The 23,579-nt window shown below is 41.3% G+C and overlaps 1 protein-coding gene across 1 annotated transcript in view; it reads right to left on the bottom strand.

The window, feature by feature from the left end:
- The window catches only part of LOC118235873 (ubiquitin-associated and SH3 domain-containing protein B-like), a 57,234-nt gene extending 35,547 nt beyond the window's left edge, over positions 1–21,687 (bottom strand). Inside the window, exon 1 of the mRNA XM_035433739.1 lies at positions 21,129–21,687. Coding sequence (XP_035289630.1) covers positions 21,129–21,256 — 128 coding nt within the window. The 5' untranslated portion in view covers positions 21,257–21,687. The remainder of the gene's footprint in view (positions 1–21,128) is intronic.
- Positions 21,688–23,579: the final 1,892 nt, after the last annotated feature.

Here is a 23,579-nt window from a genome sequence, read left to right as displayed (position 1 = left end):
TCTGTAGCTGACCCGTAAGCACACTTTGGCCAAGGCATCCAGTGGCCAGCCAGTTTATCCATTAAACTTTACAGTAATTAGACTGGTGCTTCAATATGGCACCATTGAAGCACCAATCTAATTATATTTAAGTGAGAACATTTTTGGCCACCCATTATTATATTTGGCCATATTTGAAAAGTCTGGATATAGCATGGAATATAGCTGTTCTATAGCATGGAAACAGCATGCAAACACACAAGCACAAACACACAAACAAGCAAACACACACACACACACACACACACAACCTGCTCAATTCAGGAAAAGGGGGTAATGGTGAGAAGTCTGGTGAGATTACATGAGTGCTTGCACATTGGTGTCTCTCAGTATTGTCCCAGCTGAAGACTCTCACATAAAGAACTATTGTAAAGGAACATTTGTTCACATTTCTAATAGATGTACGGTACTGACAACAGCTGCCAGTACTGTGTGTGTCCATCTATTCCTTCAACAGAAAGAACAACAGCATTTATCCCACAGCTGTGCACAACTCCTCTCTGGTGAAGGCTGTATTGCTTCCAATACAACGAAAACATGCTTCTCTCCTCAGTCAAAATATATTTCAGCAGCCAGGATTACTACACTGAAAGCTGGGTAGACCATCATTTGTTGTGAATATTGTTGCCCTCGTTACAAAATGGTTACCGCCTCAGTGTTTCGAAGCACGTACCCCACGTGCCAGGCCAACGGCCTTCTGCTGAAAGCCTGGAGAAAGCAGTGTAGTTCAGACCCTTAAAACTCCACCTTCTAGGGCGGAACCAAAATGATTTAACCAATCATATCACCTCATTTCAACAAATATCAGTGAGACAAAAGGAGGTGGTTGAACAGCAAGAGGTATGAGTAACATACATTACACTTCCATGGAGCAGCCTCTGAAAGTCTGACCGATGTCTAAGCCGGCACGTCCCTGCTGGGCCTATCGCTGTTGCCATAATGGCCTTTTCGGGCCATAAGGCGGAACTGTCTTCAAACCTTCTGAGATCTGCCCATCAAGTTTCTGAAACTAATGAACACCATAAGGCCCGGATGTAGTCCAGGAGTCACATGGGTCGACTCGTGATTGGTCATCACATATCTCAGGGGGAGTGGTTTCAACTAGCAGGGTATCATACGCCTAAAAAAACAAGACATCCACAAATACCCTGGCTCTAAATACCAATATCTACTGCCTTATGACCTCTATATCTTATTGCGTGTTCATTTTTTGTGTTGGAATTCTCCATTAATCAGGTTATAAGATCAGTTATTCTTTAATTAAATATAAATTGAGTGTGCTCTTGTTTTAAACCAGTTTGAGACCACACCCAAAGATCATCTTAAAGATGAGCATACGATATTGAAACATCGTGGCCCACTGCCTTCATTCATAGTGCTAGCATCCTTTATGGAAATGGTATCGAGTATTTCCAATCCTGGCAAAGTCCAGGCTGTTAAGTGCGGCAGAAAATTCAAAACATTTTTTAACTTAAATAATTCAACATAAATAGATTCAACAACAAAATAGTTCATTACTACACAGCATATAGCATTTTTATAGAAATTTGCAGACTGCTTTGTAAAACATTTGCATTCAATTAATGCTACTTTTTAAAATACAAATGGTACATGAGGCTAAAAATCTTTGATGACATCTCCAATAAAACACTTTTAAATGACCAAACCTCTGCCAGTACTAGAGGAATAGAATCCTGAGAAGTGTTGAGAAGTTACACAGTTGAGAGGTTCTTTCAGTAAGAACCTGAAAAACAGACTCTGTGAGCCGTTTGAGAGTGTGTCTCCCTCCCCTTTCCACCCCCTCACTTTTCGTTCGCTCTCGCTCAGCACATATGGGGGCTCTTACATCCAAACCCCAGCGCTGTATAAAAGGTCACACACCACTTCCTGAAACAGACCACTTCCTCTCAGCGGACACCATATGAACACAAGGTTTACAGAATGCATGCCAACATGGGTGCACGTGCGTATGCATGTGTGTGTCTGCATGCAGATACAGCGTGTAGTGTTAGTGGATGTGTGTGTTTTGTGTTCAGAGCGTGTTTGAGCGTGTGACTTACACAGTGGGGACCCAGTGCTGCTCTTGGGAATCCACCCAGTGAAATTTGTCATGCGAATAACACAGTCAACACCAAATGACAGTACCACCATCAGCAACATCCAACTAACAATGTAGGAGTGAGCACACAGTTCAGAGTTCAGTGCCGAAGCAATGTTCTCTGCTTCATGTAGTGTTATGCAGCATTAACATGTCACAGTCTACAGTCAATAAGGGAAAGGTCATTATTGCTATCAGGGGATTCTCTCAGTACTGACTGTGTTCAGACAGGCTGCCTAAAGAAGAAATATGATTAAAAATGAAAAAAGAAAACATGAAAACTACCATATAACACATATGATCTTTATATAAAAAGTAAAAAGATTACATTTTCAAAAATACATGATTATTTAGAAGAGCATGATCTTCCTCTGCAAACATAATTCATGATGACTACCCCCAATAAAAATGCACTCTCTCTCTCCACAAATCACAAACTATAATATACAACGATTTTTCCAGGGAATACATCTTAAACATACCCCTTACTATAGCCAAGAATGAGAGTCTAGAATAGTTTGTGTAAAGTGTGTGTTAAACCCATTGCCCCCATTCAGTTTTACATGTACGTAATGCATGTTAAACATACTACTTGGAAAAGCTAAATCCTGGATTGAACCCATGGTGTGAAAAAATATATTTCTGGTAATGGTTCTAGATGATGCCACACCCATTCATTTTGCTTTAAGGTCGGAGACATATTCATTGCACAAATTGCACTCTAGATAAGTGGAGTAGGACAATATCTGCAGATTAACTCACACATTAAAAAAAAAAACTATAAATACCGCCTCAGGGTTGTATGCCTCCACCAACCAGTAGCCAGTTTGGATATAAAATGTCTTCACTTCATCATGTTATCTTATTAGACATTTGTGTGAAACTTCGTCATAATTGTGCTGTGCCGTCACGGAGGCATAAAAACAAATCCAACATCTCCCCACAAACATCAACTATATCTTTTACTGGGCATTATTTTTGGTCTTGACAGGCTCCATTAGTCATGTTATAAGATAGGCCTACATAGTCTTTTTTTAATTAATGTGTAGAACTGATGACCTTTAAAACCCCATCCTTAAATGTCACATCACAGATCTATAAGATTATTAGGGAGGAACTGCAAAACCAAAATGACCATCTTCAACAAGCATAACACATGCATATATCTTTGTTAGATCAGTAACCATGGAAACAGCAGAGGAAGTTCTAAAGAGCACTCTGGACAGGAAGTTGGGGGTGGATTCAGATCAATATTTCTGTTCTGTGAATGGCGTCGAAATAAGTGCAACAATCCGTCAGTGAAACGTGCAATATTGTTTCATCTTTTTATTTCAGGAGGGTGATCATTCACAGCCAGTACCACTGCTCAGTAAACCTGACAAAAAAGACTGAATCATTCACCCTCATCCTCTCAGAACATATGCTTTTCAAAACAGCCAAATGGGTGTCTGGGCTCCAAAGGGTCAAATACATAAAAATATAAATACACAAGTACACTTAATATATCACAGGGATTTAGCTATAGGCTTTAATCACGCACTGTATTCCACTGGCCACATCAACACAGAATTAATCTACTTTCCCCACACACTGCAACAAAAATAGCCCTACTCTGGGCATTATGTAGGCTACTTGATAAGTCACTCTGGAAAAGAGCTTCTGCTAAATGAATGTGATTTCATGTAATGAGTTTCCAGTCTCCCCCTGAGACAGATCACACCCCACCCTGGCCAGACCGTTTATTCCTTCAACCCAGCAGTATTACCCAGATTTCAGGGCGACAGAATCAGGGTCAGGCGATTAGCGCGAGTGGATAAGATTTGGTTCGAAAGTTAACTTAGCAGATGAAAACTGGTGGAATGGTGAAATCTAAATAATGACCTTGAATCCACTGGTGCTTGTACAGGCCAGGATGATACAACATACTGAGTTGTGATACTGTTGGATTTTTGGCAATCCACACAACTCCTACACATGGTATGAGCAATGACCATGAAATTATCTTAAAGATAAACATATTTATGTCTGTCTCCCTTACACTAGCAGTAGGGTCACAGCAGACAATGATGCCACCATTTTATATCTCTTCTTAGTATCTATGTACACTACACTCATATTTATTTTTCCTTGATATGAGGGGAAAGCATGTGTAATACCAGAGAAACCTAAAAGAGAATAACATTAAACTGAAGAGTCTTTTCTGACGCCATCATCTAAAAGGCTGACCTTTTCACCAGAGCACCAACCTTTCACCAAAACAAACTCTACCGCAAATACTGAGCACAGCTAATTATTTTAACTCTTAAATGTGAGAGTTTGTGACACTTTATTTTAACTCTCACATAGTTTGAATGGAGAACAACTAAACACTTAAAAGAGAAAATCAGACATGACTTAACTATAATTTTGACCAAATTATCCAAATGTATTCAGACCTGTAGCGTGCCCCAGAGTTGTATAATGAGAGATGAGAGCAGACATCAGGATTCTTTTTTTGTCAATGTGTGGAACAGCTTGCCAGGTCTTGCAGTAAAGGTCAACGTTTGACACAGTAGTGGTCTACTCACTAGCCAGTATTTAATTGAGCCTCGTTGGGATGAAAAACTTGTATCAATACACATTCTCATGTTCTGATGTGCTTCGGAGTGTGATACAGGGGACTGAATGCGAGTAGAGAGTACACGAGGAGTCAGTCACACCCTCATTGTCTCATTACTGGACCGGATGATGTGCCAAGCGTTCACTGCAGAGAAAAAGGGAAGCCTGAGCATGTTTTATCTTGCGTGCTCACACGCCGTACGTTCAAACAAAATGTCCGTCTCGCGTAACTCGCCTTACTTTCAATACGATGAATGAAACATTTGCACGGTGTTCAGTCAAAGTGACTCCAGCTAAGGCAGTGTATCCTGCATTGTCATTTTGCAGAGGCATCACTAACAGAAGTAAAATATATGGTAAAATACTGTAAATATTTATATAATTATAAATAGGCCTATATTTCAGCATAATGCTTTTTTTAATATCTTTAGTATGCAATAATTTGCCCATACACTGTGAAGTGTTGCAATACACTGACAATATATTTTACTTCAATATATTTTCTGAATGTTCCATTTCCATAAGGGAGGGGAGGTGCATTTAGCAAGCAATGGATGGTCCATGGCAGGCTGTGTCGGCCAAACCTGGCCATGAAGACCCACAGGATTCATTTGATTAGTTGCTGATTTGAAGGTGCAAAAGAAGCCAACACACCCTGGAGATCTACAGGAACAAGGCTGGCTACCTGGTCTGAGATGTTCCCAGCTTGCATCTGTGTAAACAGTGAAACCCCACTCTAAAGCTTCACCAACTCCTCCTGACAGCATCAGGGGTGGCACAGTAGCATAATGGTTACGGAAGGTTATACCCTTGAGCAAGGTGTTTAAAATGCATTATTATGGATGAGAGCATCAGTTAAATGGATGTCTGTAATGGATACCTTCTCATTGCTGCATTAATAAAACCCCTCCAGTTCCTACTCTAAAGCCAGCGAGGTCCGAACCAACTGTATGTAGCACACACTCACGCTCTTCCTCCATCATAACTGCATATCATCAAATGGCTTTTCTACACCTCATTTGTCTACTTTGACCACACGCACGCAATTTCTATTTCTGACATGAAACGACACAAACCTCTTCCCAGACCTGGCCTCTGAAAAGGCGTCGGCTGGAGAAATGCAGCCGTAACGTGTCTCACGAGTTTGAACACAAAAGCACAAGCATACATACATGCACACACACAAGAACACAAACACATAAGCATGCACATGACTTATTGAGTAAGTCATTTTTGAATGTAGTTGATGAAATGCTTACTCAGGCTCATATTGAGCCTTCTGCTATTGTGATGTCATCATTTGGTGCCCAACGGAGTGAGATCAAATCAGGACAGTAATTAAAAGGCCATCTCATCCCAACTGCTTTCTGACCACTTAAATAGGCCTCCAATATGCTGGTGGAAAGCTGTGCCAAATCCTGCACATTGTCCCGGTGAATCCAGTTCGAAAGCACAAGCTATAGCCAGGGTAGCTGCTTTTGGAGATTTTGCTCTCACTGGCATGGGCTGGGTGGACACAGATGGCTCATCTACAATCAAGGAGGCACACACCCACACACACACAAGCACACACACACACACACACAAGCAAGCACACACACGCGCACACACACAAGCAAACACACACACACACACACACATACACACACACACGCACACACACACATACACCCACAAGCAAGCGCACACACACACAAGCAAACACACACACAAGCACGCAGACACACATGCACACACACACACACACACACACACACACACACAAAGATGCAGTTCTCAAATAAACAGTGGAGAGGAAAATAAAAGCCGCTTGGTGCTCGCCCACGTCAGCTGTCATTACCAACTGGCCCAGTGGGGACCTCACTAGTTGTGTTTTCAGGATTGTGGTGTGTAGCAGAATTGGGATCAGCTGCCATGGGACTGAGAGTGTGTGTGTGTGTGTGTGTGTGTGAGAGAGTGGCTGTGTTTTTCTGATGTGTCTGTGTGTGAATGTATGCTTGCGCTTATATATGTAGGTGTGTCTGCGGATGTTCATGTAAGTGTGTGTGTGTGTGTGAGTAGAGTGTGTATCAGTTTGTGCATCCTTGTGTGAGAGTGTGTAAAAGGACCACATAAGCTGAAACAGAGCACAAGTGTGGCGTGGTTCTGGGGCAGTTGCCAAACAGCTGTGCCGTGGTGCTGGACGCAGAGGCGTCTAGCATAGCGTGCGTGCGGCTCCCCACGAGCAGACCGGCAGTAAAACCGGACCCCGCTCTCCGCCCCAAGCCAGGCGGGGGGTCGGGAGAGCACGGGGGGGTTAGGCAGATGGTCTGCATCGGGCCAACGCCCATCCAGAGAGGAACTCTCCTCAGCTTCTCCGGTAACGGCAGGAGCAGCAGCTGCACGCCAGCGCCGGTCACCAAGGGACGAAGCCGGCAGCGCGGCAAGTCTGGCGAGCCTGGCCGTTTACCGACCCAGAGCCCACCCCCTGCTCATCCCCTCCTTTACTGTCACTTTACTACCCAAATAAAAGGCACTTTTCATGTCCTACTGTTTACATGACAACAGGTAGAAGCCCAAAAACCACATGTCCAGGTATTTGTCCTCAAGACAGGCCGATGCAGCCTGCCATCACCACCGCCAGCATGCACTTGGAAAAATATGTACGATTCAGATGCGTCAAAACCTGTAACTATGTCCAGGTCTGCATCGGCAGAGTGCCAGCATACCTCCCACAAGCCAACGGCTAATAAATAATAGCTCTGCATATTTTAAGAAGCCTACTTTTTATGCACTTGTATGCACCTCGTACTCATGAATGCAGTTTATAAATTGTATGCGGAAAATGCATTCACAAAGATGCATTAAGCACATAAAAAGTAGTACTTTCTTAAAATTGCATGTGCTTGTATGCACCTCGTATTCATGAATAATTTCTAAATTACATGTGGAAAATGCCTGGGCCCTTTACATGATTCTTTAAAAAAAAAAAAAAAAGACCTTAAGAAGTAGGTGGAGAATTCAGTCCTAAGCTGTGGTCCGAATGCATAACCATAGGCTGACCTAAATGAGTCAGCGCATCCCCAGGTAACCCCCGGCCACGCGCCCGGGGGGGCCCGAGGGCCACAGTGGCTCAAGCGAGCAGCGGCCCCTCATCTCCGCTCGGCGCTAGGCTATATTTATGCGCTCTCCTATTTCGAGGAAGGAAATGGGCGACAATGACCGAAAGCAGAGATAACATGAACCCCCCCGCAGGCAGAGCTGCAGCAGTCTCTCAGGCCAGGACACGTCCGCTGACAAACGGGACTGCCATTACTGCCACACAGTGTATGCGGTCCATACGGAGAGGCTGGGTTCCAGGCAGCAATTAATTACAGGTTTCAAAATGTAAAAAGCTTGAACGTTAAATCTTTTGAGAATCACATTTTAATCTTAATATTTAAAAAGTGAGTATATGCATATCTAAAAATGTTAATCGCCATTTACATGTCAGCAAATTATATGCATGCTGCAAATATTAGACATTTTTTTTTGCATTTTATGTTCAGTCAACTTGTTTGGGTCATTTACAGCAAATGTTAAAATAAAACCTCACTTCTACCACCCCAGGGAAAACAAGCACAGAGCAGGGTGTGATCTAAGGGGGAGCCAGGAGGAGCTTAGCTTCCCTTAATAACACCAGGTCTCCTAAGAACATTGTTTATGAAATTTTGGGGGGTTTCATGAATATCATTTGACAATGTGTTTTGCCTGTTTTTACAATGTGCATTTGAAGTTAATTTTCGAGATCTGTAAACTATGTTATAATGGATGAATAAACACTACATATAAACACAAATAATCTGGTGTGTGTTTTTGGGTTCATATACATGGTTATTCATAATCATTAAACCCAGCTATACTATTCCAACACTCAGATGTGGCGCCGCTATATTTTCCAAGCTTGCACGCTTTTCCCACCCATTTCAACTGATAATCACATATCTAATTTCCATTTCATCTGTAAACGAACACGTCATCATCATCAGCGAAAGACAACTGTTCGACAGCGAGCCCTCGCAGAGGTCCGTGGGAGTGTTTCAACCCCCCCTCCCCTCCCCCACCCCCACCCAAAAAAAGCCTGACACGAGCAGCCCTGAATGTCACGGCATAGACGGTACACAGAGAGCACACTGCAAGCACCTGGTACGGCTGTAAAATCCCACCTGCTGGTATCGCCCCCTTCACCCACCTCCCAGCCACCTCTGCAGGCGTCATGGGACACGCACGCCATGACAGGCGGGGGACTGGAGACGAAGCAATCGTCAGCGATTGTTGTTTTGTTTTTCCGGAAGCTGCATCTCTGTCCCGTGCCCTCTTTTCTCAGGCCAGCTGTCGCCTCTCTCAGCCAAGACGTCGCAGGCCTGGGCTTCCTGATCTCTCCTGGAGGAGCCAGATTACCTGATGCTCAGCAGGCCGCACTGAGCAAGAGCAAAGCACAAGCCGGGCTTTCAGAAGGGAAAGAAATTCCTCTGAGCAGCCTAAACTGATGTAGCTCAGAAAATATATTGATAGCCCTTGCAAGAAAGCATAGATCAATATTGTTTTGATACTGATCACAAAATCGAAGGAATATACATTTTTTAAATATGCTAATGATTTTTTATCATTTGCATATTTTACTGGATTAGCATAATGCAGTATATACAACAAAATGCAGATATATTGTATTCATTTTTACATAAACTAACCTCTATAGTCTGTAGACTATAATACAGTGTTACATGGTGGAAGAACAGAAGCAATTATGTTTCAGTTAAACACAGGTTATAAAATGGCAAACAAGCAGATATTCATGTTTAACAGGACTCAAATGTTCCACTTCCAGGCAAATGCAGGACAGCTCACGACAACCACTTCCTTTTTTCTCTTGGTCTTCTATGGAAATCTTAGGCAACCATTTGGCCCAGATTGCATCATCAGGCTGATAGGCCAGCCAAGGCGAGCGAGACTGGAAAGAGTGAACTTCGCTTGAGTCAGTGACTGAATCCTTAAACGCGTCTTCCTTTCAGTCTTTCCATAGTCAGCATGACCCCTTACCCCCTTGCCTCCCCCGTCCCTGTACACAAACCTTCCAATCCCCGCTCCCCCCCCCCCCCCCATCCCCCGCACCCAATAGGGTCAACTCACAGACTAAAGAGCCTCTCTGTCACAGGTGCTTTGCTAAAACAAAAAAAATATTTTAAATAAAATTTAAAAAATAAAAAACCTCTTCACCACATCCAATCAAATGGGACGGGGAGGAATGACACACCCTGACCTTTTTTGGCGAATCATTCCACTCCTGTAGTGGCAGCTAACTGGAAACAGTGACAGAAGCACTGAATCAGCGTCCCGGGACTGGCCAGGAAACAAGCTGTCACAGGGTGCTGCGCTACAGACGAAATGTGAAAACGCCATTCTCTGTGCTCTCCCGTAGCAAAAAAGGAAGGCGTTTAATAATGAACACATACTTAAAGCTGCTTTAAAGCTATACCAGTGATGGATAGTACCACATTCTTTCATACTCTCCCCTCTCCTTATAAAAATGAAATATTTGAACGTACCACCAACTCTCAACGAAACTCACTTCGGCAATGTGTTTCAAATAACCTCTCTATGACACCATGTGGTTCTATCAATCTTCATTTTTGGTACAGTGCCATGAAGCATTTAAGACTTAAAACTTGGCTCCTGCTTGCTTTCTTAGTAGTTGTCATATTCCCATGAACATTTGGTAATCATGTAAGAAAGATTCCACATTGTTCATTGCTGAATAACTGTTTCATGCAATCATCGTTTCTGTTAATGTGTTCATCACTCTATGTTGCTGAGTGTGTAGCGTAATTTATTGCACCTGATGGAACCTGCTCACTGAAAAGTACATTTCTGTTGCACCTGAGGTATTTGTTGGGTTAGATTTTATGATAACAGGATGAATTGAATCTGAGCCAGAATTACTCATTTTTATCTTCTCTGATCTTGCATTTTTTCCTGTACACCCTTTCATCCCCATAATGAGTGATTTCTTCACCTCACTTTGCAGAAGTATCCCAAGTTGAATGACTTTCCCCAACATTTTCAACTAATGTAATACAATAATTATATGTTTGTGAGGGGATGCAGTGAATATATAAAACAATCATATCTGGCAAAAAAATAAATGGCCACGGAATCCCTCGCCGTGAGCCCACACACAATGCGCAGAAACACGGTCCCAGATTCTGCGCAGTCGAGCGCAGGCTGAGGCTAGCGCAAGGCCCTGCCCTCGGTAACTCTCGCGGGGCCACACAGCCGACCGAGCTGCGAGCGAACTCCGAGTCTGCACCAGTCGAGCAGATCGACTCAGCTGTGAACTGCCGGAGGAATGCGGATGAGTGACGCAACGGGTCTCTGTGGTGCGGGGCACTCCTCAGTCTCACGAGGCCGCAGCCAAAAGAGGCCATTGTTCACGCTTCGTCAAAAAAAACCCCGAAAGGTAGGGTTACAGACCGGAGAAGGGGGCGTTTATCCTTCGAAAAATGTACAGAAATGAGCGCGCAAGCGCACGCGACCGCTGCGATGAGAGGTATCCTGTGCTGCGAGCTCCGGGGTGTGTACCCCAGAGCCGTTGAGGAAATACGGCAGATTAAAAGAGTTTTTGTGCGCGAGTTTTTTTTCCCCCTCGCAGCGAGACTGATGAGGTTAACCGAGTGGAGAAGGAAGTCTGGTCGCCATCAGTGACGTGCACCATGTTTCCTCCCAACTTCAAGAGACAATGTCGTTCAGCCCCCTCACCAACATTCACTCCTGCATTCAGTGTTTTAGCACACAGGCACAGGTAGGCAAGTGACAGTTGAGAGCACTCAGTCAACAAGAAAACAAATGAGAACAAAGCTACGAAACAAACCAACCCACAAGGACAGGAACTGACACAAGGAACTTACATAACAGGAACAAAATATCTACAAAGTCCAATGAAACAATGGCCATTTCCTCCCAGGATAAAGCTACACAGGTACTCAGCCATGTCAATTTTATGTGTATGAAAAAAATGTCCACAGCATAGTTGTACTGCCCTCAGATCCTGCCTACAAACCTCACAATCTGCCGTCAGGGGAAAGGGGGGGGATCTGTATTATTAACATCCTGTTGAAATAGCTGAAAGCACCTTTTACTTGAATTACTGTTTAACACCATGGGTTTCAACAAAAAGGCTCATACCAAATGCTGCAGTAGTAGACACCAGTGAGTGCTTCAGGTATTTTTACAGGTATGTGTTTTTTTCTGGAGTCAAAAAATAGCAGGAGCTCAATCTAGGAATAAGGGTACTTGATAAATGTTGGTCTTGACAAAAAAAAAGATCACTAACCTAACGGCTTAGTAATCAGCAGATTGTGTGAGTGTTAGAACTTCACTTTTTATTAGTTCTGTATTTCAAATAGTAGCAGGCAGCTGTAAAAGTGCAGTAAAAAAACACCTTGCTCCGGGGTACAGCTTCTGCTTGTCCCATACGGGACTTGAATTAAAACCCTCCCGATCCAGGGAAGGGTGCCCTAACCACAAAAGCACATGCTGCCAAAGGCTGAGGCTCATTTCCGGCACAAAGGGTTCCTCCGCCTTGAGGTCAGCAGTTCCTCAGACCTCTGCGCAAGCTAAAGACAGCCCTCTGGAGAGAAAGACACATCAACAATGCTTAAAGATCATTTTTAGAGTAATAAGAACATTTTCCTTTTATAGTAAGTCAAGATGGATCAAAAGCAGAGAGGGAGAGGAGAGGAGGGGCATCCGTTCACAACTCCATCTGTCTCCGCCAAGTCATCACAGCCTGTCTGGCGTGAAAGGGCTTTTTGACTTCCGACTTCTCCGAACCCCCCCCCCCCTCCCCTTCCTAATCTCAGCTGAGAGACACTGCCCGGCAGGCCGCAGTGAATGGAGGAGAGGGCCGTGCTAAACCGGTCAGAAGACGACCTCTTTAAGAAACGTCTGGGGCCTGGGGCCCAGTCCACGCAGCCTTATCCATTGTACCGCTCGTTCACTACAATCGCCGTAGCTCGGAATTCATTGTACTCGTCTACAAAGCCTTTGTCAGCCCTGTTCACTAGTGCACACTGCTGCCCTTATAAGCCATCATTAAGCTGAATGCGACTTATTGTATTATAGTTTCCAATACAGTAAGGCTAAAGTTGAGCTTTGGCTTAGGACCCAAGGTAGTTTAATTAGAGCTCTGGCAGGCCACAAACTCATTAAAATGCATGGTGTGAAATGAGACATATTTATTATGTATATATAGCCTAAATCAATCATCTCTGTGAATCATCTGAAATGGGTTTAAGACACCTGCATAATTCAGCTTTCAACGGATATAAATCCACCCGCCGAGAGACACTGATAGAAGGTCGGATTTTTCACCAAGTGTCAACACGCATGCCAAGCAGTGAACTTTTTTTAAAGCTGGGCAGTACCATCACTCATGCAGACCACAAAATATGCATTTGTGAATTGGTGCATGTCTATTTCCTTTGACTTTAAGCCTACAAGGGCTGAAGAGCCAATGAGGAAGCAGCCTCTGTTAGTCTGTCCCTCTCACATACTCTCAGGTGGAGTAAAGGGTTAATAAGGAGAACATCATGGAGCACTGTTTCAAAAAGATAGAGAATTTAGAGCGAGGGACAGTAATTGAAACCAGCAGCAGACAAATTACTTTTAAAATGTCCTCTCTGTCCGTTCTTATCTCCCAAACCCAACCTAAATCTCATGCTTGTTTTGTGGTAGCCTGATTTGGTCACTTTTCAGTTGCAAGATGCCAATAATGAAGGAATTAAAATCTGATAACCCCCCCCCCCCAACCCATAAAAAATGGAATTTACATGAACATACATAAATTACAAGGAATAATATAAAAGCACTTTTATATATATTTGCTTACATGGAAACATGTGAAGGATTTTATGAGAGTCCTTAGATGACTCAACAGTTGAAACACAGTCAGGCTACTGAGTGTCCACACATGCTTGAACCTTCAACACCACACACACTGGATATGCCACAGACTGCTGGGATGGGAACAAAACCACACACAGATATGCTGTGGTGAGAGACTGTTAAGTCAGTACACAGGCCTGCTCTGCAACTGACTACCAAATGGACATCCACATGAGACCCAGAAAGGCACACACATACACACACGTGCACAAATGCACACAAAGCATTAACAAGTCACGCCATTCTTCCAGCCTATTTCTTGTATAGTATCTCAAGCTCGAGAGACAGCATAAGAAAATTTAAAAGGCACAGGAGATGAAAATCCTATTTTCCTGTCTCACATTTCACCCTCCAGAAACATCCATCTTGCCTCGTTTATTTATTTCTTTATTTAGCCAGTTTGTAACCCTTTAACCTCATATAAAAAGGAACTGAACAGCTCGACTGGGTAATTAGTGTATCAAAACTCATTTCCGTGGTCAAAAAGGCCCCTCTGTCATCTAGATAAATTCCAACCCATTTAACCCGTATTTCGGTTCTAAAGTCCACCAACTGCCCATACATGCTTCTGCACCCTTGGATGTTCTGAACATCATCATAACTAACACTGAAGGCACTTGGTGCATGACTGTGATATATTCATTGATATAATTTATTTATTTATTTATTTATTTTCTTTTTATCATGTTCTCATCACACTGCCTATAGTATTAAAAAAAATTAATTTTAACTGTCAAAGGGACAGAGTCCAAAGCATCTGCCTCCATGACTCAGAGCGAACAAATAATAGCCTATATATGCAAACCATAAAATGTAAATCAAAGAACATGCAGTGTAAGTTCTTTATGCAGTGTATGCTTATTTACATATTTATTTGACTTGCATATTATGCTGAGAGTTTGGAAACATTCTCTCTAGGGCAGCACCTACATCTGAGTGGTGTGCAACAATGGCTGATTTAGTTCATGCCATAGAATGCACATGGATTCCATTCAGAGGTGGAAGCTCCTGAGCTGCATTCAACAAGTACATTCAAAGAAAACTGTCTGTTTCTAATAATGGTTGTTAAACAAATTTAAGTGATTTCGTTTGTGACTAACAGATTTTAAATAAAGAAGGGCATAAATAAACAGAGGGTCATTTTTGTTGCACCTTCCTGTAACGTAACAATGAACATTCCTAGAACCGCTGCCAGACAATTAAATCTCTACCAGAAAAAAGCACACACCATATGCATGCATTCATGCAGCTACTACGATTGTGTAATGGTTAATATAGCTAAATAATGGCTCCGGTATTGGCCTTGTTGAGGTTAGCAATAGGTAGCTAGCACTTAGAGCCAGCCCAAACCTATATGCGACATAAGCAGCTACCTAGGGCCCGTTAATTATTCTAGAATATATAATATTTATAATGTTGGGGTCCTGCAAAGGCTAGGGCTGGCACAACTAGCATGGTATAATATAATCCCACATGGATCGATAGCAAGCCACAAAGTAACTAGCCAGCTAGCTAACTGATGTACAAAATTTGCAGTGTTACAGTGCACTATCAGGGTTCGTCCTGCATAGGGAATCCTGAGGTGGCCTCCTCGATCAAATTTTGTGCCACCTCCACAAAATTCTGACCGGTGTCAGCACAAGACAAATCTATTTTTAAAAAAGCTATAAATACAAGCGTTGTGCTCAGTGGATTTCTATCATTTGTAACTGCAATGGCAGCATTACTCTGATGTGCCGCTGTATCATAATCAGCACAATGCATCACGGAAGGTGCTACTGAAGAACGCAAAGCTACAGAAGCACGGAGCGCACGATCACACGTCGCTCTGAGCTCGCTGCGTTCAGACAGGTAAGTCTTGTTCTCTTTTGCACCCCAATGTCCAATGTTTTCAAAAAAGTTTCCTAAATTACGTCCTATCAGTTTGATGTTTTCAACTATGCAGATATGGCCCACACAATAACAAAAAAATTTTCAGAAATAGGAGGAGCAGGTGAAACGACATTACAGTCATCATCTGATCACCACTGGCCATTCAAATTATGACATGCCTCCAGACGCAAGACAAATATGCAAATTAAGTTAATATGTCCATTTATAATTGGTAGATGAAATGGCTGAAGTTCACAAGAGTATTCTCCATATATTCATGTTGGTTACACTGCACAAGAAATGCCATTAATAATTTTTACACACCAAAAATTATAATATTTTAATATGCTAATATTTTTCATTTTATACAAATGAAACAAAGTACATACAGACAGATTAAAGGAAAAACCAACATAAACTGTCTTAGTATGGTGTTGGGCCACAACAAGCCACCTCAACAGCATCAATGAGCCTTGGCATAGTTTCTACAAGTCTCTGGAACTCTACTGGAGGGATGGAACCACTCTTCCGAAAGAGATTCCCTCATTTGGTGTTTTGTAATGGTGGCTGAGAGTGCTGGCTAACACGTCGGTCCAAAATCTCCTATAGGTGTTCAATTTGGTTGACATCTGGTGACTGCGAAGGCCATAGCATATGATTCATATCATTTTCATACTCATCAAACCATCAAACCTGTGGATGGGGGCATTGCCATCCTGGAAGACACTACTCCCATCAGAATAGAAATGTTTCATCATAGGATAAAGGTGATCACTCAGAATAACTTTGTATTGATTTGCAGTGACCCTTCACTGTAAGGGCACAAGTGGACCCAAACCATGCCAGGAAAATGTCCCCCACAGCAAAACAAAACCAACAGACCTCCCTGACTGTAAGGGTCAAGCATTCAGGCCTGTACCATTCTCTTGGTGTACGCCACACATGTATACACCCACTTCTCGAGAATATGGTGAAGGATGACTCATCTGGCCAGTTTTTTCCCCACATCTCTGAAGACCAATGACTATGGTTTTTGCACCACTGAACTCTCACATTTGCATTTGTCTTTGAAATGAGGGGTTTATGCACTGCAACCCTACCATATTACCCCCCCCCTCTATGCAGTTGTTGACGGACTCTTCTTGCTGACAGTGATCACGTCCTGCATTAACATTCTTAGTCACCTGGAGTTTCTCTTCTGTTTTCCCTTACATATCGAACTAATGCACAAGCATCACAGTCATCAAATCTGTGCTTTCGACCACAATTTCCGACCCTATTTACTGATGTCTTTCCCATAGATCTAAATGCAGATGTCACTTTAGTCACTGTTCCTACTGAAACACTAGCCAGTTGAGCAGTCTTTGTAACTGAAGCTCCTGCCATCCGTGCCCCAACAATGAACCCTCTTCGGAAGTCACTTAGATCTTTTCCTTTTGCAATCTTGATCCAAAATGGAGGTCAACTGGGCCTGCTCAGCATTTTTATACATGCCACAGAGCAGGATAGGATGTTAATTGCTTAATAGTATCATGCAGTACCCCAGCATGGAAGCACCTGCATTCGTTATGTTTCTCCATCATTTATGTTTTTTCTTTAATTTGTCACCCATCTGTATCAATCCTTGTAGTGGATAAAATCCATTATACTTTACATACATCCATCCATCCATTATCTATACCTGCTTCCCTGAGCAGGGGCGTAAGGGGTGCTGGAGCCTATCCCAGTGTGCATTGGTCAAAAGGCAGGAATACACCCTGGACAGGCCGCCAATCTATCGCAGGGCACACACACCATTCACTCACACACTCATACCTATGGGCAATTTAGAGTCTCCAATTAGCCTACCTGCATCTCTTTGGACTGTGGGAGGAAACCGGAGTACTTTACATACAAATTAATTTTATTATTTGTATACTTAGCACTTTTTGTGCCATTTATTAAATAACTGTCATTTCTTTTTGTTTGTCAATTACAAATTCCCACAGGAAAAATAAAGTTCAAGAAACCTGAAAAATTATTATAGTCATTGTTACTGAGTTTACAGTCAAATTTATTTGAGTCAGGACAGATTTACATGTAACTCGTGACCATTTGAGAATGACTGGTTACCCCACACTATATTTCATTTATTTGATGTGACCATATCTTCAGTAATAAAATTCTAACCATTTTTTCTTGATGTTGTTTTGTCGTTTTGCTTCAGTGTAGTGGTAATAGCCTATGTGTATCCAGGCATTGTAGCATAGTCATGACAGCATATTTGATTGATAAGAAGTACAATCAAAGGAATCTGAAATTAAATTATAACACAAATATCAGAGCATATTTACATTTCAATTGCATCATTTTGCATAAATGTGTTTTAAAGAAAAGTTGTGATGTTTTGTTTTCCTTTTTTACAGATCAGTTAATCTAAATTTTGTTTTTTGGGACAATGCCCCTTAAATTGCCATACTTTAAATTAATTAAAACACTCATTGGAAAATAAAACATTAAAAATAAAGTGACAAAAGAAAGATTATGATAAGAAGACATATACCCTAGTAACTGTCTATGGTTGGACCCCTACCAAATATAACCAACAATGGATAAAGTAATTAATCTAAACTTATGGAACATCATATTTAGTTTCTTGACTTAAATCATATAGTTACAAAAAAATTTGAAGCATGCTGTATCCAATTTTCTCTTATTCACGCAAATCATTGATAACATTTTACTCTTTAACAACTGTCATGTAATAACAATAAATACACTGTGCTGCCATGTAAACTAATTTGACACCATATGATATTGGCCTTTCATTTATCTTTAAATAAACAATGAACAAATTATACTATGCTTTGCTTTTCTTTGCCATGGTACTCAGCCAAGGTACCTAGTATTTGTCATTAATGTGTGCTCTGTGTCATGCCACCTTTACTAGATAAAGGCATCTGTAAAAATGAATTAAAATGTAAAAATATCTAGCTAAAATAGCTCCATTTCATACTGTATACATTGTACAGTTGATAAACTGTATCAAATATGAAAAAAACATAAATGTTTTCCTGCGATAGGAAGTGATTGAAATTTTATACATCAGTTTGCATTTTTTTTGTTACAACACCTGAGTTTCGCTCTTCAGTTCAACTTTAACAGCCATTTATTTGGCCACCTAAATGTCCTGATGGCCTTGAATTCAAATCTGTACAATTGGGATGGGATGCGATCCGCTAAGTTATGGCTTGGCGGGACATGCCCCATACCTATACAGCCCCTTTATGTCTTCTTCCATGAGGTTTTGAAAGTTTAATTAATTACTTATAGACAGTGCTTTGCATGCGTGAGTAACTTGCCTTTTTTTTTTTACATCGAAAACATGTTTTTCTTGAGATCATTATTTACAATGAATATACATTTGAAGAACAATGAGAAAATTTCATAATTTTCCAGATGCTGCATTTGGTATGGCAATTTGACCCCAAGCATATCAATCAAAAAGGTTGTTTTTTTTTTTTGTGTGTGTGAGACTTGCTAATATTTCTGCTGTATCAAAGGGGTCAAATGAGGTCTTCTTTGTAAGGAAAAATCCTGTCACATGAGTCGCTTAAAGCCATGTGATAATAAATGCCTTTTTCCAATTAGTTACACTAATTGATATTAGATGAAATTGATTTTTTGGACAAAGTTTTGCTGAGTGAAACGTTTTGTCCAAAAACCATTGAACATAAAACATCATAAAGCACAATGATTAAGAACAAACATAGAAAACAGGTCAGACCTTGCTACAAATAATCAGCAAGGTAACAAAAAAAAGTGAAAATAATGTCACAATTGCCATTTTTGGGATGATGGAAATTCAGACAATATTTGATCTTGTAGCAGTACTTAAGGCTTTTAAACCCTCCCAAAAATAAATAAAAATAGGGATAAGAATTGCCATTTGATATCATTCAAAATGTATTGCATTCAGTTCTTGCACCATCCCTGACCATTACTAGCTTTGCAATATAAGTAGCATTAGTAGGTTGCAATAAACAACCTGCTGATTAGGCTACATGCCAACAGATGTATTCAATACATGTTCAATTAAACATATACTGTACTTGTGATACTAAACTGGGGTAAAATAAAATTTGAAAAAAAAAAGTGTACATGTTCATTAAATGTGTGCCTATTTTGATCTATTAGCATTTGGTAATTCCATGTTCACCTGCTGAACCTCAAGCATATGTGTCCTGCATTTAATTTGCATTGTAATAATATTATAGGTGTGGGGCCTATTTTTTATTTTATTTTATTTTATTTTTTTTTTTTAATAATTTATTCATTTTGGGGATAGGGGAGTAGCTGGTGACATGAAGTTGCTAAAACACTATCCAACAAATCTAGATAAGAAAGCACACTGGAGAGGTCACTCAGCAACAACAAATATACCTAAGGCCATCTGCAGATTCGCTCCCATACAGGACTAACAACTGGCCTGAGTAAAACAACAGAATGAGATTAAGATCTGCAATGTAATTACTTAATTCAAACTTCAACAAAACAACAAATGCTGATCTGTAGTGTCGTCCTGTCCCGAGTCACATTCTTCGCGTCCCCATGATATAAAGAAAAAGCTAGCAGAGTCAGAAATATGGTTGATAGCAAGGAGCTCATTATCTAAACTACCATGCATCCATTGGAAAATGTTGATGTGACTTTTAAATATTACAATAATCAAATTCTCTAGCTAATTAGAATTTTGCGTCCTTTTGATCCTGTTCAGACCCTGTGTCTAATCGCATATATTTGAAGATGATTAATGATTGGATTTACATATGCAGGTAAAGAGATTTTGTCCCAGATCTGTTAAATCTATTACGTTATGACAAATGAGTTTTACAGTCTTCCACGTGTAGCGTATGTCTATATTATTGTGGGTCTCTGAAATTTGCCATGCATACCTGTAGCCAAGTTGTGCATATGACAGTCCCTTACTGTCATCCTCAACTCCCAAGACAGCAATGTACCCTTGTAAAACTTCAATTTAACGATGTGCCAACTGTTGCTCAACTGTTAGCTTATGTACGTGGCAGGATTTGACCTCTCTGCAATTCGGCTAAATCTGCGCAGGGCAGGGAGTGGGCGCGTAGAGAGAAGCAAGCGTCCGGGGCAGGCTAATGCTGTCACCGGCAATGATGTTGAAAGGATGCAACGATCGCATTTCAGAGATCAAGACGCGTTTTTTTCCCATGTAGCCTAACGTTTAGCCTACAGAACAGAGCCCAACATGACTGGGGGGAAAAGAGAGAGAAAATATAATTTCAGTCGTCGTTCATTTTCATAAAAAAGATTAGTATTGTTATTATTATGGCTATTATAATTATTAGACACGAAACCCGTAAACTTATGGACAATCGAGAAGCGGAAACACTAACCACGGAGAATAACGGTACTGTTGTACTGCGTGCCGTCATCATAGGACTATCATAACTGCTTTACACTACGGACTCTTACAGCTGCGCAGTTAGGCAACTAGCTAAACCATCTGGGACAGGGAGGGTAAATTAATAGTCCAACAGATACTTACGCCCTTGTTTTTGGAAAACCCATGGACAGAAGCACATCCAAATTAGATCCATGTTTGACGGTGCCGGGCCGGTTCTGTCGCTGCCTCCGTGGGGTGACTTTGGTATAAAGATCCTCTTTCGCAGCCATAATTTCAGGATTCCATTGATTTAGTCCAGGGATCTGATAGCTACCATTGAAAGCAGCAAGAGGAAAGAAGCAGGCATAGGAAACTGACGATTATTTTGTTAGCTACAGCTAGTACAGTGCAATCGCACTCTCCCCCCTCCCCGCCTCCCAAAAAAGGGAGAATAAAGTGCGTCTCGGCTCAGTTTTCCGTGTTCCTGTGCTCCTGCACTGTATGAGCTACGCTTCCTGGTGTACAGCATTTAAAGTCAACATTGCAGGGGGGTCACACGACGGACGTTACTTTGGCGTTCTCCTGGTATCACTTTGACTCAATATTACTGACCAGATTTGAAATTCTCTTTCCTGGGCCCCTTCCAACCGAGTTGGAAAAATGTAGCAACACATTTATCATGAACTGAATAATCATGAGTTGATTTGCTTCCTCTTTGCAATGACTAATTCATGAATGGCTCATGATTGAACGTAGCTTCGGCCTATCAGCAGGCTGGCTGCTGTGTACCGCCCCTTTGGCTTAAAGCTATAGGCAACCGTCTGCTGCTGCTACACAAAATTGGTTCACGAGCTGCGCAAGTACAAGATTTCATCATTCCTTCGGATTCTTGTACGTACATTTCCAGCATAAATAAATGAATGTATATTAACGGAAAACTGATTTGTATTTTTTGTTTGAAATCACATGCACTTTGCAAACAGAGTACCATCACTATTTTGTAGATTTTTTTGCTGACAGCAAACAGGACAACTCCTGACCTCTATTTTTTAGCAGTCCACCACCATTGCTTGGACTACATGACATATTGACTTTCTATTCGCACTTTGGGCAAGATTTTGAGTCTCAAATTGCATCTTCCAACTTTCCTGAAATGGGTACCAATTTGGCAGCATAACCACCAATAAACAATGTTTGGTACTTTTCTAATGTGTTCCCTTCAGGATCAAATCAGTGACTTTATTGAAAAGTAATCCTGATGCTTCATGTGCATGTATACCATACTAGACAGTTGGTTTACACCCACACAACCTCTATTACAGTGGAATCCTTCATACTTCTGAAGAGCACTTTGGCTTCCTGGTTTAAACTGTCAAAATCTCTTTCAAAGTCCCTACGATAAAGTAAAGTTTACACGTGTAAAGTTTTGTGCAATTAATTACATTTTCTATCATCCTGCCAGCAATGTAGCTAATCCTATACTTTATGAATACAGGGCACCAGTTTTAAACAAGTCGATGGTAGCTACTCCTTTGATCTAGCTTGGAAGAGAATTCCTGAGATGAAGTGCTAAAACATTTAATTGTCTGCCTTGTAGACTACTAGAATGGATACCAAAAAAATCAGTATTAAATTAAGACAGGGCATACCTGGTAATAAATCAAACCCTGCAAGAGCAAATTTGTGAAATGCTTGATAGATAGTGAGCAAGGCCTTCAACTCGGCCCTAAATTTCATAGGGAGTCAATTCAGTTAACCTCAATTTTGCCACAAAATATCAAGTAAACAAATAAGATGTCTTGACAAGCAATCAGACTCAGAATCTTTTTTTTTTTTTAACGTTTTCAGATGAAAACCAAAAATATCTAGGAATAGCAACTTAGTCAAGTTGCACCTAAAGCAAACTAGCAACACTTCCATCTTTTGACAATTTAGTTTCAGGCAGTTTTTTGTTACCCATGGCTGGATTTTACAGACAGCAGCTGCCATCTCAAACATTTCTGCTATATGTTTGTGTGAAAAAATATGATGTGCAAACACATATTGCATTTCTGTTTTTGGATGGGGCAGAGTTAATACATAGATTTTGGTTTTCTCCATACCCTTACTTTACCTAGCACAAAGGTTCAGACCATACAGGCAACCTACCTGAAAGTTACAGTGCCACCTGTTAGTCAAGAAGTGAACTACACCTTCAGTCATATTGTTTTCAGGTTAATTCCTTATTAGGTTAGGTGGGTGAGTTCAAAGAAAACCTTTTTTAACTGAAGAACCATGCATTGAATTTAATTGATTTTCTCCTGTGTAGAGCAGCAACAGGAGAGCTCTAATCTCTTTCAAAGATCTTAAAGTGCTGAACATCTCCCACCCACTTTTAAGTAAAGCACTGCAGCCATTTCACATAATCCACAGATACTCTCTGAGGCTGAGGGAAGCATTTAATTTTCCAGTTAAACTGTGAGATGAATGGGCAGCCTTATTATAACTTGGCCATGATACTGTCAAACATCTCCACTCTGTTAGAAGTGCTGCAAAATCATTCGGTGGCCTTCAATGACCTAAATCACATTTTCATCCAAGGCATGAAATTGCCCACGGCTGTGTCGGAATCAC

This window comes from Anguilla anguilla, chromosome 9 (assembly GCF_013347855.1).
Source record: "Anguilla anguilla isolate fAngAng1 chromosome 9, fAngAng1.pri, whole genome shotgun sequence".
Classification (NCBI taxonomy): Eukaryota; Metazoa; Chordata; class Actinopteri; order Anguilliformes; family Anguillidae; genus Anguilla; species Anguilla anguilla.
Note: the sequence above shows the minus strand (reverse complement) of the source record. Positions and strands in the feature narration are given on the sequence as shown.